This window comes from Oreochromis aureus, linkage group 9 (assembly GCF_013358895.1).
Source record: "Oreochromis aureus strain Israel breed Guangdong linkage group 9, ZZ_aureus, whole genome shotgun sequence".
NCBI lineage: Eukaryota > Metazoa > Chordata > Actinopteri > Cichliformes > Cichlidae > Oreochromis > Oreochromis aureus.
In genome coordinates, this window is record NC_052950.1 from 27,675,609 (window position 1) to 27,691,644 (window position 16,036).

Sequence of the window (16,036 nt, forward strand, 5' to 3'; positions counted from 1 at the left end):
ACAAGGTTAATCAAGACTTAATGGGTTCATTGCACAGACAGAGATATCTTTTAATTTGTGATAGTAGCATACAGCTAAAATACTACAGTTTTACTCATTTACAGACTTCTTGCCATGTGATTTGGCAGATAATTACTCCAATAGGCACCTACACCTCAATTAAAATGAAGAGGTCCAGTTCTGAGACTTGACGGAAAGCTCAAAGCTACGTGAAACATTCCTAACTTAAAGCATTAATCAAATGTAAATGGGAGAAATATTAAAGAAAATCTCACAGTGCACCTGTCACAAAGGGAGGTATTATCTATTGGGATATAAAAACGATTTTGTAGCAGGGTATAGACATAAAGTTGGGCATTTTAACATGGGAGTCTATGGTGATTGACTCAATTTAGAAAGCATCCTCAAGTGGCCTCTAGAGGAACTGCAGTTTTGGGCAATTCAGCAGTCTTTAACGATATTTTGTTTAGAGTAGGAAAACTGAACTTTGCAATCACAACTAAGTAACTGCAGCTGGTGGTTTGGGGCTATTTAAACTTTTACCAAATGTAGCTATTGATCAGTTTTGTGACTGATTAATCAATTTACTAACTGCTTATTATTTTGCTTCAGTGTTCATATTCTACACTTTAGAGTCCAGGCATGCTTTTATCTTTTCATACTTGTTTTCTTTTCTCTCTGTGCCAGCGTGTACGATTACCTGGAATACTGCATGAATAGAGCACGTCAATTTATGTATTTTTGCAGATTTTCGCACACAAAAAAACCCTGTTATTAAAAAGAAGCAGGTTTAAATTGCTTTTCGCTCTGATTTTATGTTCCCACTCTGTCAAAAGTTTGCTGTAAAAGCTGTAAAAGTGAGTAGTGACCGGAGTTGAAGGGTGAACGAGGTCACCGGGTCCTCTTGTACCGAGCGCACCTCAGAAAATGCTTTCAGTTATAGACGGTGAAGAGGAAAATGGGCAAACGAGCTGCTGATTATGCAGCAGCGACTCGTTTCTCTCTAAGCAAATAAACATAAGTGGGTAAACTTTTCAGAGTTTGGAGCATTTTTAAAACTCTGATTTTCATCCAGATTTTTGCGTCGTTATTGTCTTCCTGATTCCCCCTAGTTTTTTTAAATCAAAGCTGGACTGATTTTAATGTCATAAAATAACAGATAATCAGAGGAAAACAGAAAATAATGAGTTGGATGAAGCTACAGATTGCCTGCTCTGATCAAATGCACGCTATTCTCTTTGTAAATCTACATTTTTCATTTTTTGGTTGGTTTTTTTTTTGCTCTCCTCAGGCCTGATCAAGACAGCCCTGCCTGGCATGGACAGGGAAGTCAAAGAAAACTACCAGGTTGTGATCCAGGCTAAAGACATGGCCGGACAGATGGGCGGGCTCTCAGGAACCACAACGGTCAGCATCACCCTCTCAGACGTGAACGACAACCCACCACGCTTCACCAAGAGTGAGTACAGCCCTTCTGGTGGACTTGTGCATGCACGCACACACACAGTGACCAATCCTCAGCTCATGAGAACCACTTGTCAGTGTGAGCTGATGCCAGGCAGGCAGCCCCCATCTGGTGTCAGTTTCAAAATGAATTTGGATTATTGCAGGGAGCTCTGGGTTTTGTGCGACTAAGGCGGGCCTCTTAAAGGCAGCGAATAATTAAATATAGAGCCATATGACAGAGCGAAGGGTCCTGCAAAGTGCATCAGATCAGCCCTGTAATCCCTATTAAATGAAGAGAGTACATTCACTGGGTTTTATCTCCCCTGCTCTTCCTCTCTCTTTGTCTATCTCTTGCTATTAAGTCTTTCTTCTGCTGCCTTTTTACTCCATAAAACCACTGTTCTCAATTTAGTGCTCAAACTGTCCTTGGTGCATTTTTCTCCTCTTTTTTGTTACACTCGCGCTCATCAATCACTCACTCCTTTTTACTCCTTACCTACTCTCTTTTCACATACTCTCTCCCGTTCTTCCTCTCCCTCCCCCACTTCCCTCTTTGCTCTCGTTGCATCTGGCAAATAAATGGCGAAGGGAGCCAGATCAGATTGACAGATCACCGATGTTGTCGTGTCCCTCGCTCCCCCCACCCCCCACGCGTTTCACTGTACGGTGGGTGACGCGTGCGCACAGGCGCGAAACGCAAGGCAAACACGCGCCTGCGGAACTCCCACCAGCTCCGGGGGTGGTGGCAGTGGTGGGGTGGCAGATGCTGTCATTTCAAACCCCTCCACCAATGAATGAAGAGCGAGAGGAGGGAGGGAGGGAGACGGATACGACGGGGATGGCAAAGGTGACAGGAGGGGGAAGAAAGGGGAAGAAAGAGGAAGAGTGAAGCGGACGGCAGAAAGACAGCCTGTGATAGAGGCGAGGGGGGGTGGAGGGGTGGGGGTCGCGGGTAGATTGAAAGAGGAAGAAAGAGGAAGAGATATTGTAATGGGACACCCAGAGGAGGTAGAGTGTCAGGAAGCGATATCATTGTTGTCTGCCGGAGTGATGCCTCTTCTTTTCCACCCAATGCTAAATACCTGTTAGCCCAGGGAAACCTTCTAGTGGTGCAGTGTGTGTGTGTGTGAGCGTGCGCGCGTGTGTGTGTGTGTGTGTGTTTGGAGGCAAGTGTCAGCGTCACAGAGACCTGCCGACTCAGGCGTTGCCAAAACACTGTCAGCATGTTTTATTAGTGTGTCACTGCTGTTTGTCTCTGCAGGCTGTGTGTATATCACCCTCGCTCCCCTCCCGCAGTCCAGCTATTTATTTAAGCATACGAGATGCAACCGAGGCCGCCGCGGCCGACAGGCAGCCATCAATTTATCCCCCCTCAAACCCAGAAATCATCTCGGAAAATAAGTGTGGGTGGGGGGAGGGAGAGGAAGAAGAAGCAATTAATTTATGTTGAGCAAATTGGCCCAGAATTTATGTTACATCCTAAACTTGAAGTGGTGAGTCAATACGGCTTGTAGCAACCTACGTGAAAGGCCAAACGTCTGTTTTGGAGCTGAAATATGTTTCGGCGCATATGAGCAGCTAATCTACAAATGTAGCAGCACTAAATCCAACACTCCTTCTGACACGCTCTCCCTCCTCGGCTGGCTCTTACACTGCCGCTCTCTGATTGGCTCTGACTCACTTTCTCCCTGACCTGCTCTCTTGTATTCCTGCTCTCTGACTCACCCACTTACACTCTTTCTTTTTTCACTAACAAGGCCGTAAAAAATACTCACGTTATGACGCTCGTCGGGCTGTCAGGGGTGGCGCTTGCTTCTTTTGTGTCCGGCGCGTCGTGTGCGACTGTGTGTGTGTGTGTGTGCGGTTTGTTTTAAATCGATCCCGGGGTGCGTTTTAGGGGTGTTGTAATTGCTTTTCGATTAGACTTGAGGAGATCTTAAAAAAGAGGCGCTAATTCACCACTTATATGAATTGCATCTTTGTGTGGGAAAAAAATTGAAATCTGGCATGAAAAGAAACACCAAGGGCATGGCCTTGGTTTTTGCGGTCCTACTGCCACACACACACACTTTCAAGCTTTCTTTTTTTTCTGAACAGCTTCAGTGTTGCCCCAATTAACCAAATCTTCTCCTCTCATAAACTCTCTGCAGCCCTCTATGAGTTCAGGGTACCCGAGTCCATCGAGCTTGGGTCTGCGGTGGGAGTGATCCGAGCCATGGACGCGGATATCGGCCAGAATGCGGAGATGGACTACCGGATTATTGGGAGCGATGGGCCTGGGATGTTTGAGATCACCACCAACAGGAGCACACAGGAGGGTGTCATTTTGCTGAGGAAGGTCAGGCACTCTCTGAGGGAGGTTTTATGGGATCACATGAGCAGTTTTAACACTTTCACTTTGATTTATTTGCCAAAAAAATCCAAATTGTGTCTTCAAAATTATGAAAGCAGCTTGATAGAAATACTCACATGGTTATTATGTTGCAGCTTTTACAGCAGCAAGAATCATAAGCAACAGGCGCGGCTTTGTTATCTTTTTGCCCTGGGTTTCGCCTGTCAGGCTGCAATAACTCTGTGATTGGTGGAGAACTATATGAGCCTCAGGCTTCCTCAGAGGCAGCCCTGCAGACACAAACCAGGAAAAAATTCAGGGAAACATTTCTGTCTTCTGCATATTTTCCACTAGAGAAATGCTTTAAAATACATGTTTATTTACAGTAAAATCTTGTTGACACGAGAGACGTGGAGGCACAGGCTGCACAACGACTTCACTTATGCTATATGCATTACTACATGTGTGCACAAGACTAGCTATATCTCTGCCAACGTGCAGCTGTGACTGTATGCTCTGTGCAAACATTGCGTAAATGTTCTCCTAAAAGTGCCCTAAAACTAATAAAAGATGAGATATTAATACAGTTAAACTTATAACCTTTACTTTTTTATCTTTTGTAATACATTACACAAGCACAACAGGCAAATCGAAGATAATATAACAAATAAAACACATTCATAAAATTCAGTTTACATACTCGACAGCATTATGATTTCTTATGATTGCGAGCTTTCACTGTTATTGTCATCACCTAATTAAAAGCCTTAAAGTGCATGTTGTGGTGAAGCGGTGCTATGAAGTAAACTGATGTAAAACTGAATTATAATGAATAGAATTATCACCTTAAAATCATAAATTACATTTTTTTACACAATTTATAACCTTGACATCTCTAATATAATTTGTTCTTGTTGGAGACTTTTTAAGGAATTTTTTTCTTCTTTTTTTTTTTGCACTGTAGTCAAACAAACTTAGGGTTAATCTTAGGGTATTTTATTCATTTTGTTTAGCAGGAACTTTTAAAAAAAAATCTTTGGTTGAAAACTTTTAAAGAATTGGCTAAAAACTTTTCAAATTCAAGAATTTACTTAGAAGTGTTTTGTAGTTTTTCTTTAAAGAACAAAAACGTTGAATTCTAAAGAGAAAAAAATTAGAAAACACTTTGCAAACGTATCTAGCATTCTTTTCGTGCAACATGGTTCACTTTTTTGAGTATTTTTAATAGTTTTCTGAGTGTGGCTAACATTAGAGCCCAACAATAGACTCGTGACCCCTCTATGTCTTGCCTTATGACAGCTGGCATAGGCTCTAGCTCTGAATTGAATAAAGGTTAAGAATAAGCATGGACTAATGCTAGCAGTGCTTGCACCAGTAACCTTCTTTCTTTCAAAGCTAGCATTCTTACACCTGTACAGAAGGTGATTAGATCTCAATGTCCTCTAACACAGCAAACATGTTGCGTTTCACCTTGTTTATTTATGATTTCCCGTCACAGACGGAGGGATGCTGCTGGCTGGTGACGAGTCGCTACGTAGAACCAGCTGAATAATTAATGTTTCTGACTGGACTCGACTTGACTAGCGAGGACGGCAACATCTGGTTGACTAATCGGACACAGGTTCACAATAAAAGCCAATTAAATGCTTTTACTGTGAAACAGGGAAGAGTTAGGCTGATTGCCATTGAAGCTGGGTTGATGCCTTGTGTGGAATTGCAGGACTCTGCTGAAAAGTGCAATATACTGAATGCAAATAAAGTGGACCTATAACAGTTGTAATATGCTGTTACAATCATGGATGTAGAAGACATAAGACATTAGTCTCAAGTAATGAGGTCAGTGAATGGCAAGTAACCCCTGTGAAGCTGCTCTAAACACTCAGTTTCATAGTTTTTAACCTTAGCCATTAAAAGCCGATGGGGTATTGTCATGACTCCATCGGGTCTGCGTGGAGGAGTTGGGCAGCATGAACATCTAACTTTGTGAAAATAATAACTCGAAAAATTAGGTGAAAATTGACACCATCACTGAGTTTGAATCTTGGTGACGTTGACCTCCTTCCTGTGAGTACAGGGTACAGGAAATTCAACTGTCTGGCAGCCAATCAGAAGAAAGTCCAGCTACTGTAACAAGGGAAGGAGTTAAAACAGCTTGTTGCAGACTGAGGATGAATTTAGAGTCTGTGTGTAAGATACTGTTTTGAACTGTGAATGCAAAGCTCCTCTAGTAGTGACCAAGGACAAACTGACGGAGCTAGAAATGATCGAAATAGGTAAGAAACACAGACTTTCAGTTCTTTCACCGCATGCAGGACTCACTCCCTCGGTGTAACCGAAAGGATAGACAGCACAATAAGCAGCGCTCGATAAAGGAAAAAAAACAACTTTATTTCCATACGCAGCTAGGAGACGGACAGCAGAGTTATTAGATATCCACTTCCACTTCCCCACACTTCCACTACATATGTTTTCAGTGAGATTCATTCTTCCCCTCAGCTGAGACCAAAGCAGAAATATTGATGCTGAGTATGGATTGCAGCATTCAGCTTGTGGTGTGTTTGATGTATTCAACAGTATCTGGCAGTTGCCTTATCAAGCACCCTCTCTGCAGCCTTCGATCGATCGCTTCCATCATGCCATCATTAAGTGCTGGATGACATAATTGCCCTTTGTAGTGGATGTGGTGTGCAGGCACACTGTGTGTGGGGACTAAGCATGCCCTAATTTTGAACATACTAATTAAATGGGCTTGTCATCCCATCTCTGATTGTACCGGCCCTTCAAAGGAACATATTCCTCCAGTGGACATGCGGTCCCCCTCCCCGGCTTGGCACCAAACAGTGAAAATCAATGACTCATAATATGTTACTATTCACAGTTTCAGAAAACAGCTCGTTCCATCTGGATTCTTTTTTTCAAGCTTTCACTGGCTGTTTCCAACAATCGCGGACCCGGCGTCCTTTTATATGTACAGTAGGCAGCCGGCGAGGGAGCTCACTCTGATCCAGCTGCTCCAGCTCAGCACTGGGCGCACACTCATTAAAATGCACCGCTCCCCAATTATTTCCATCAATGAGGGGATACCTTTGCTGGCTACAACTTCAAAAATAAAAAGTTCAGACAGGGAACCTAAAAGAGAAAAGCTAACAGCGGAAAAAAAAAACAGAACCGCAAAGGAATCAGGCTCCTAATCATCATGCACAGTCCATAAATTATAGGCTGCAACAGCAGTGTACAGTAGATGCAAGAAGATCAGGGTTCGTGCGTAAAAGCAACTAAGCTGTGTTCTTTTATGTGTACAAATAGATAGAAATGAAAGTATGGCAACAGGAAAAACAGATGTAGTGTGAGTATAGTATATGGAAAAAGTGCAATGACAAACTGAAGCTCATCATCTGTGTTCTTCAATAGAGTGGCGATCATGAAAGGACTTTTTGGCCCTGTTTTAGTTGATTTTAATCTTTTTACTATCGTCCCTATTAACCTTTTAACCTTAACACTCCCTCATAAAGTCTGGGATTAAAGCTGGGAGGAGGGGCGTGCTTGAAATTGGAGAGAATTTTGACAAACGAGCGATTTTTTGCATCATTTTCTGCTTTTTTCCCTTCATTTTTTGGCCACATATTCCAGCAGTGGTTATTTCCCATTTTGAGATTATCTGCAGTAATGATGCCTTCAGCTGTGTCCCAGAAGCTTTTTTACCTTAACTTACCTTATTACCTTAACATCACCGAGTGGCTGACAGCTTTCTTGTTGAGACTTTCCAGTAAGTCCTCCTCCTCATCGTCCTTTGTTTCTCTTCTGTTACCAACCTGCCTGCTTGCTCAAGGCTCCAGATAAGAGTAGGAGATGCTACTGCACTAACATTAAGTGAATGGATTGCTTGCGATCCATATTCACATATGGGAGTTGATTAAACAAAAAGACCAGAGGCATTGTCACAGTTTTAAAAGGTTATAGCGGGTTTTCAAAATGCATTTTACCTGGGGGAGAAATGCTTGTGTTGTAACTACTGAGACAGGTGCACTTTGCAGGTATACAAGGCTGAAAACATCAAAACATTTAAAGTTTGATCCAAATACACTGAATCTGTCTTCCAAGTGACTCTGTTGGCATCACGATGGTGATAAAATGGCAATAAGACAGTCAGCCTGCGATTGAATGGGGTCAGGTTGCCAATTATATGCCTACATCTTTTTCTGGTAATACAGCAATTAACTGTGATAAATCGCAAATCTGTTGTTGTCTACACACAAAAAATGTACATTAGAAACATTAACTACTTACTGTTCGAGCCACAGATTTGAAACAGAAATTCCTCCACAAAGAACAATGTAGTTTCTGCAGGATGGTGATTTAAGGGTAAAATAACATAGGCGCTTAGCAACTTGCTTTAAGTTTGTAATATAACCAGAATATTACAAATTCAGTATGACTCGACTACGAGTTGCACTCATCAGTGTAGACTGACTTACTATAGATGGATCGCCAGGTGTTGTCAATTAAACAGCAACCATTTGCAAAGCTTCACCAATCAACAAGACGGACCACAGTTGTTTGGAGACAGGTCTCAAAATCAAAAGTGGTTGCACAGAAGTTTAGCATGCAACACCCTCAGCTAGTCGCAATAAGTACTCCAACAGCAAAAAAAGTTCAGGGTAATAACAGCCATTGATTTTTCTCCTACTTGTAAGGAGGTTGCTGTCTGATTTTTACTCTAGTGTGACTGAGCCGTTATATAGACAGCTAAGTCACTGATAACCAGCTCACCCTGGTTTCACATTGCGTGAAGGCTCGGCTGAAGCAGCCTGGTCAGCTGGCAGGAGCCAGTTTCTCCAGGAAGTCTCTTTGCTTGTGGTTGATCAAACTCCATCCCTGCTGTCTGGGACTTAAGATTGTGACATTAGTTCTTACTGTGCACTGGAGATCAACTCGAAGTTGGAAGATCACATAAATCAGGTGGAAAACTGGTTCATGTGTCACAACAGGATAAAGGATAAAAGTTGCCCGCTGCTTTTGGACTCTACGTTTTGAAGCCTTAACATTGGTCTTTTGGCTGGTATGACTTTTGGAGTTGGAAGTTACCTTATATGGATGATAATGAGAATGCTACATTACAGGCTAATTCTAGCTAGCTTGGTTACCAAACAGCATTCACTTTCATAAACTGTACAGGTGCAATGCCCGGGCACATATATTGCTAGGTATTGTGATTTCACTCGGCAAACTTGAAGCACAGATTCCTGGGATGTGTGGAACCATAGGACAACACATCTGTTAGTCTGTGTAGCCATGCTATGGCCATGGATGGGTTAAAGAAAAAATCAACCCACTTAGGCTTGTTATGAAGGAACAAATCTTTCATAACAGGGAAAGAACATCATTTTAAGATGGTTGTGACTGAGCTAACCAACAAGGACAAGGATGTGCATTCAGGAAGGTGAAATTGGACTATCTGTCCTCCCACTGGAGGCCCAGTCGTTTATTCGTCTGTTATTTATAGTCACCAAGTATATCGTATTTAATTTAAGAATGTATGGGTGATGTACGACCAGTACGACCATAAATAAAATCTAATTCTTAGGGAAACTTTGGTTGTCAAGTCTAAGCACAACTTCCAAGTCTCTCAAGAATGTCCAGCATGCCTGTCTTTGAAACTTGTAAAACGGCTTTTAAAAAGTTTACACAGCAAAATAACATTAATGGTGCCACATTAGAAGATCTAGAAGATCATACTATCTGATACTATATTAACTCTAACCCTAACCCTAATCTTAAACCTATACATTTCTAATGTATAAACCTATACATTAGAAACGTTGATGTGTCTCTGCATTTTAATCCTCTTTTCAAAATACAAATCACCAAATTCCTACCATTCACTATCACTGTAATAACCTGGTATGTTGATCTGAGAAACAGCATCAAAATGAACAGATGTCACCCAGCAAAGATCTGTGCACAGCTGTGATTGATTGTTTCATAGAGCCGCGCTGTGCCGAGCATCAGGAAATCAAACTGAAAAGCAAAGCGCAAACATGTAAGAAGTTGATAATAAAAAAAATTTAAAAAAACTTTGTTCTTGTTTGTGTTATAAGGCAGACTGTAATCAGATTTCCAGTCTTAAAACATGAATCCTGTCATTAGCCAGACCGTGTTGTTGTCATGTTTGTTTTCCACCGAAATGCCACATCAGTCATATTATTCAGCGGCGCTTAGGCAGACGTCCACGAGAGCACGGCTGTGATGTGTGCAGCAGCCCGTGTTTGTCCATCAACAATCTTGTTAGTGTCCTTGGATGTGACACTAAGACCCTTTACATGCCCTCATTAGATACTCTGGAAAAGCATGTCTTTTATTCATTAAGCTGGCAGTCTCACCTAAAATAAAATGTGACAAATCACAGAACCTGTTCATGCACACAAATGTAAAGTAAATATTAGCACTTTAAGATGTAATTAGTGGAATTGGTGCTTCTTCTTCTTCTTCATGCCTCTTCTGTCTCTGTTTTGCAGCCTTTGGACTATGAAAGGAAGCGGCAGTACAGTCTCCGTGTCCAGGTGGAAAACGTCCACATCAACCCCCGCTTCTACTCGAAGGGCCCCTTCAGGGACGAGGCCACCATCAAGATCATCGTCGAGGACGTGGATGAGCCGCCCGTGTTTGAGCGCGCCAGCTACGTAATGGAGGTGAAAGAAGACGCGCCCAAGAACACCGCCATCGGCTCCGTCAGCGCGTCTGATCCGGATGACAAAACAGCCTCGTCAGGTAAATGAACCAAGCGGCATCTCCAGTTTATTTTCTTATTTCACAGCTTAGCTCTTTTTCAAAATTTGCTGCTGTTTGATCTTTCCGAACGCACTTCAAGGCAGCTATTGATTTCTATTCAAAAGCCAATAAAAAGGCTGAGCATGATAGCTCATTCAAGCACCACTTAATTGCTTTTGCTGGAGGTTTCAGTAACATCTGAGCAAGTTGAGGACCACTCATCAGTCTTAGTTAACAGTACAACTACTGGGAGTTGGAGAACTGACAAAATTAGCTTTTAAGATTCGGTTTTGGGGATTGTATTGGCTTTACAAGTCATTTAGATGATTTAATTACAGATTGTAAAGGCAAAACATATTTTAAAATATACAACTAAACAAAGGGTACAAAAACTAACCCATCTAAATAATTTAATTAATAAACAAGAAGAGCATTAGGGAAAAGTTAAAAACAATTTTTGGATAACCAGCAAGCCATCCAGCTCTCCCTAGCTCTCGACAGAGCAGATGTCATATGGAAATGTGCTAATATTTTATATGGATTTGTATGTCATTTTAGGAGATGTGATCAAAGTCTTTTATTTTAAGAGTGCTGAATGATTGAAAAGGTATCAAAAAGCCCTCCCTGAGCCAAGTTTCTTCCTGTTACAAGGGAGTTTTTCCTCGCCGCTCATAGGGGGTTGTTTAACTGATTCTTGGGGTTTTCACCAGAAGGGTCTTTACCTTACAGTGTGCACCTTGAGGAGAACAGAGACTTATATAAATAAACCTGAAGTGAACTGAATAAGTTAATAAATGAAGTGCATAAAATGTCATTTCTGTTTGTGCAAACATGAATGAAAGTTAATGCATCCAGAAAACTGAAACTACAGCATGCGTGGGCTCTAAATGAGCATAATTGCTGCTGAAAGAAGTAAAAATTTGAAGGGTCATTGAAGATGTCATTGAAGTTATTACCTGCTTATCCAGTCTGCTCTGCAAAGGATTCTGTTTTATCTCATGTACAATGACTAAATGTTAGCAAAACAAGAAAAAAGAAGTCTTATGCCCTTAGATTGGATTTTCAGGTCCCAATTATCTTTAAGACTGTTTGAAAAATCAATAAACACAACTCATTTAACAAAGTTGTATACCCCAGTGGTTAGATCACAGCTTCAATTTGTGGTTTGAATAAACATACATTTACTGTGATATTGACCTGTTCTCGCCCACTTACATTATAAACCATCAGTCACTGTCAACATGCAGTTTAAAATCTACTATAAAAATCTGACTACAGAGGCTCACATGCTGTGATAACATAGTCTAAACTCAAGGCTGAGCGTTTAGCTGTTTAAGCAGCTTCACACAATAAGAAAACAAGACAAAACTCAAGTAAAAACCACCATGTGAACCTTGAGTTAAGCATATAATATCTCACTAACCGATTTCTATACCGAGTCAATATTTGGAGCTCCCATTAAGTGAATTATTCATCTTTAATGCGAGATGTTGTTTAATGTTCTGAAGGTTGTAAATGGATCTTTGTGCTCTTGTTTTCTTCACCATTAACATAAACAGCGTTAAAATAATGAGGCCTGCGCAGGAAGACACTTTGTTCTGCTACACATACAAAATGCAGCGAAATAATGAAAAGTGCCAAAAGTTCGCTTACACAACTTAGCTCATGGAGATACAAAATTATGCGAGCGTTGTATTAAATGGGAATAATGGCAGTGGGGTGTGAGGCTGCGCCTCGACTCCGCTTCAGACTTTTTCATTTTTATGATGCACTAAGGGAGTTGGCTCTCAAGGTTGAAGTTCCACCACTTTATTGCAGGTGTCAAATATGATATCATTCTCTTTTATCGCCCATCATCAAGGAGGTAGCTACCCTGTGGCATTTAAAGCCGTGCAGAGGAGGAGGAGGAGGAGGGAGGAGGGTTGGGAAACCCGGGGGCTGCCTGGCATGAGGAAGTCACTGAGACGGTTATCTTTATTAGCTCGCTGCGACTTGCGGACACGTGCACGTGTGTGGCAGGGATGCATACGCAAATCCTTAAGTAATCCATAAGTGCAGTATATAGACTCCTGCAGACACACGGCATGTTTCATCCTACATTTTTCCTTCTGATTGAAGATTTCAGGTCAGCTCAGCATGAGATTTGAATTACTGCAGTCTGCAGCTTACATGCTTTTAAACAGAACACTTTGGCCTGAACAAATACGAATAAGATGTGATGAACATGTCATGCATTTCCCTCACTGAATGGCTCTTTGGCAAGCGTGTCACTGGCTCTGTGAATGTGGAGAGCTATCGTGTTTTCAGTGCTGTACTGTCCGTGTTAAGAGCTTATATTAAAAACCAGATTCTCTACAGAGTTCTGCTTGGACGTGACATTTCTGGAGCACTGTACTTACATACACACTTATCAGCCATTTTTTTTAGGTATACTTGTTTGACTACTCATCTGGCAGAAACTCATTTAGGCATATAGACATGGTCAAGATGACCTGCTGAAGTTAAAGCTGAGCACCAGAATGGAGAAGAAAGGTGACTAAAGTGACTTTGAATGTGGCATGGTTGTTGGTGCCAGACAGGCTGGTCTGAATGTGTCAGAAAATGCTGATCTACTGAGATTTTCCCACTCGAGCATCTCTAGGGTTTAGAGAATGGTCCAAAAAAGAGAATATATCCAGTGAGCAGCAGTCCACTGGGAGAAAATGCATTGTTGATACCAGAAGTCAGAGGATCAGGTCAAAATGCTTCAAGTTTATAGGAAAGTAAAAATAATCACCATTATAACCAAAGATAGCAGAACATTTCTGATGCAAAACACACTGAACCTGGAAGCAGGTGTGCTTCAGCAGCAGAAGACAACACTGGGTGCCACGACTGTCAGCTAAGAACAGGAAACTGAGGCTACACTCACTAAAATTGGGCCATAGGAAATCTGACCAGTATTGATTTTTTTGATTCTTGATTTCTACTGCGACATTTCTATAGGGTCAGAATTTAGCGTAAACAACATGATTGCATGGATCCATGCTTGTGGGAGATATTTTCTTGCACACAGGATCTAATGGAATGGATGCAAAACATGGATGAAATCTGCAGCATGATATGAGGCTGTCATGCCAATATGACCAAAATTCCTAAGGAATATTTTCAGACTTAAGGCAGCTCTGAAGGCAAAATGTGATCCAAGTTAGTACTAACAAGGTGTATAATAGTAAAGTGGCCAGTGAGTGTATGTTAAGATAGAGGACGTGCAATGAACATAAAACAGATGGGCTCATGAAAATGTTTATTTCACTCCTCTGAAGCCAGTGTGTTTAATCTGATGTGGGTGTTTATATGGAGCATTTCTATTCTGCTTTATTATTGAAGAACTGCTATAGAGCCAGTATGTATGTAGCTGGTGGCTGTCCATCCCACTGTGATGGGATCTCTTTAGTGATGTTCAGACCTTTTAAGCATGAACAATATTCAAGGTTATTAGAGAACATTTCATTTAACCGGGGTTCAGATTTGCCATTGTGGAGCTTTCGAACACTTTTTTATTAGCAGTCTATATTGGCCAGCTTGGATGAGAAGCCCTCAAAGACCATCGAGTGCTGTGAAAAGTGGCTATTTGAACATCTAAATGTGAATGTGAACCCTGATGTTCATCTGGGCTAAATATGGTTAAAGAGTGAGTCATTTTTTTAGTCTTTTAGGTGCCATATAACAGCATTTCAGTTACTATTTTTCATAGTGTCGTTAGCACTGCTTTGCATGGACATGTAGCCGAGCTGGTGCTTGATACTAAGGATAGCTAACCTCTCCAATTGAAATGATTTTGAAACAAAGATCATTTTGATACAGATTTTTGACCTAATAAGACCTTGTGTTGAAGAAAACATTCTCAAAATACTGTGTCAAGTCGGTTGGTCACTTCAGAAGGGAGGAAAGAAGCAATAATGTACGTCCCAACCCCCTGATCACTAACATTTCTGTAACCCTCCTCGTCCTTCTGCCTGGCCTTCCAACCAGCCAGCTGCGTGCCTGCTGAGAGCAGCACTTTGGTTGTCCGGTCAGGACGAGGAGCGCCGTTATCTCTGCACCATTAATCAAGGGAAGGGTTAGACCCAGGCAGCTGAATTATTGGGAATATTAGAAAAGCAATTAGTAAAGCCCACGGCTGACGCACATCTAACAAGGTTAGAGTTACTGTCGCGCCGGTGAGGTGGTAGAAAAATAGGTGGGAGTGTTTAGATAAAGACACCAAAATGTTTGTGCGGGGGAAGCAGGAGCAGCAGCAGCAGCAGCAGGAAGGGGCTGAGGAGGTAGGGGTGACACCCGTGGGGAGGGGGAAGATCGGTGGAGGGAGGAGAGGGATGCGGCGATGCATTGAGAGCCGCGGTTCATAGTCTCCCCTCGGGGGTCTCCTTCCTCTTACGCTGGCCCTCCTGATGCCTGCTACTCCATTAATCACACTGATGCATCACAGAGTAGTCTGGGAGGCAGAGAAAAACAACACAACTGGATAACCTGTTGGCTCTAATGTGTGTATCAACACAGGGCAGACTATTCAAGACTGCTAGTGCCAGACAAGACAGTTTATTATTATATGTCACAGGTTCAGTTCCCCCCAAATAACCAAAAATAGATCATTTTATTAAACTCCTGCTGGATGTATCTGGTCCAGCAGATGGGTTTACTTTTACAGTATGTGCTCAGGTTTTTCTCAGGTTCCACGTCTCCCACTGATTTCTCTGTGAATACAGCTCAATTACACCCGCTGCTTGCTCCTCTGTGGTGTTTTAGTTGCAGCAGATGTGTCAAGGTGTAGTCAGACAGCTCTAGGCCTATTAACAATAAAAACCATAGCCGGTGTAAACGTGGGCCACCTTCCCTTCAAGTTTGCTTTTTTGTGCACGTCTGGGCTGCGCCTAGTGCGACTACTATTTGTAGGTCACTCCCTTTGTGACTTCTTGCACGTGCATATTTGCGATACCAGAGACAGCAAACGTGTGCGCCAAACTGATCCAACAAAGATGGTTGATCTCATCAGGAGAATGACCGTCAGCTTTTTGTTGTCTCTGACATTTACAGGCTTGTAATAGTGATTAACATTTTGTGCAGAAATACTATTGGATACTCACTGAGAACTAGACTCATTCATTGTCTGAAGATCACCTGCCAGTGCAAAATGCTTGTTGTAGTTTATTTTTCAAAGAGTTTTAGGATCCTCTTCTTGGATGGCTGCTTGCTACTCCTTTACTTTATCGGGCCCGTTACCTGATAATTGGCTACTACCATTTTCTGCTGGAAGTACCGTATTTTTCAGACCATAAGGATTACAAGGCGCACTGTCAATGAACGGGTCTGTTTTCATGCATAAGGCGCACCGGATTATAAGGAGCAGTGACGATTTTTGAGAAAATTAAAGGATTTTAAGTGCGCTTTACAGTGTGGAAAATATGGTAGCTTATTTAATATATGTACATGACACACTACACAACATCC

At 41.9% G+C, this 16,036-nt stretch overlaps 1 protein-coding gene and 1 long non-coding RNA gene across 2 annotated transcripts in view; one reads left to right on the forward strand and one right to left on the reverse strand.

Annotated features, from left to right (window-relative positions):
- Positions 1-16,036, forward strand: part of LOC116311429 (cadherin-6-like) — a 75,155-nt gene that overhangs the window by 47,611 nt on the left and 11,508 nt on the right. The window contains 4 exon segments of the mRNA XM_039617671.1: positions 1,292-1,459; positions 3,597-3,784; positions 10,294-10,528; positions 10,531-10,546. Coding sequence (XP_039473605.1) covers positions 1,292-1,459; positions 3,597-3,784; positions 10,294-10,528; positions 10,531-10,546 — 607 coding nt within the window.
- Positions 3,718-8,202, reverse strand: LOC120441985. Its single transcript, XR_005614435.1, has 3 exons — positions 8,066-8,202; positions 3,916-4,068; positions 3,718-3,796 (listed from the first exon to the last, which is right to left on the reverse strand). It is a non-coding gene; the product is annotated as an uncharacterized LOC120441985 (long non-coding RNA).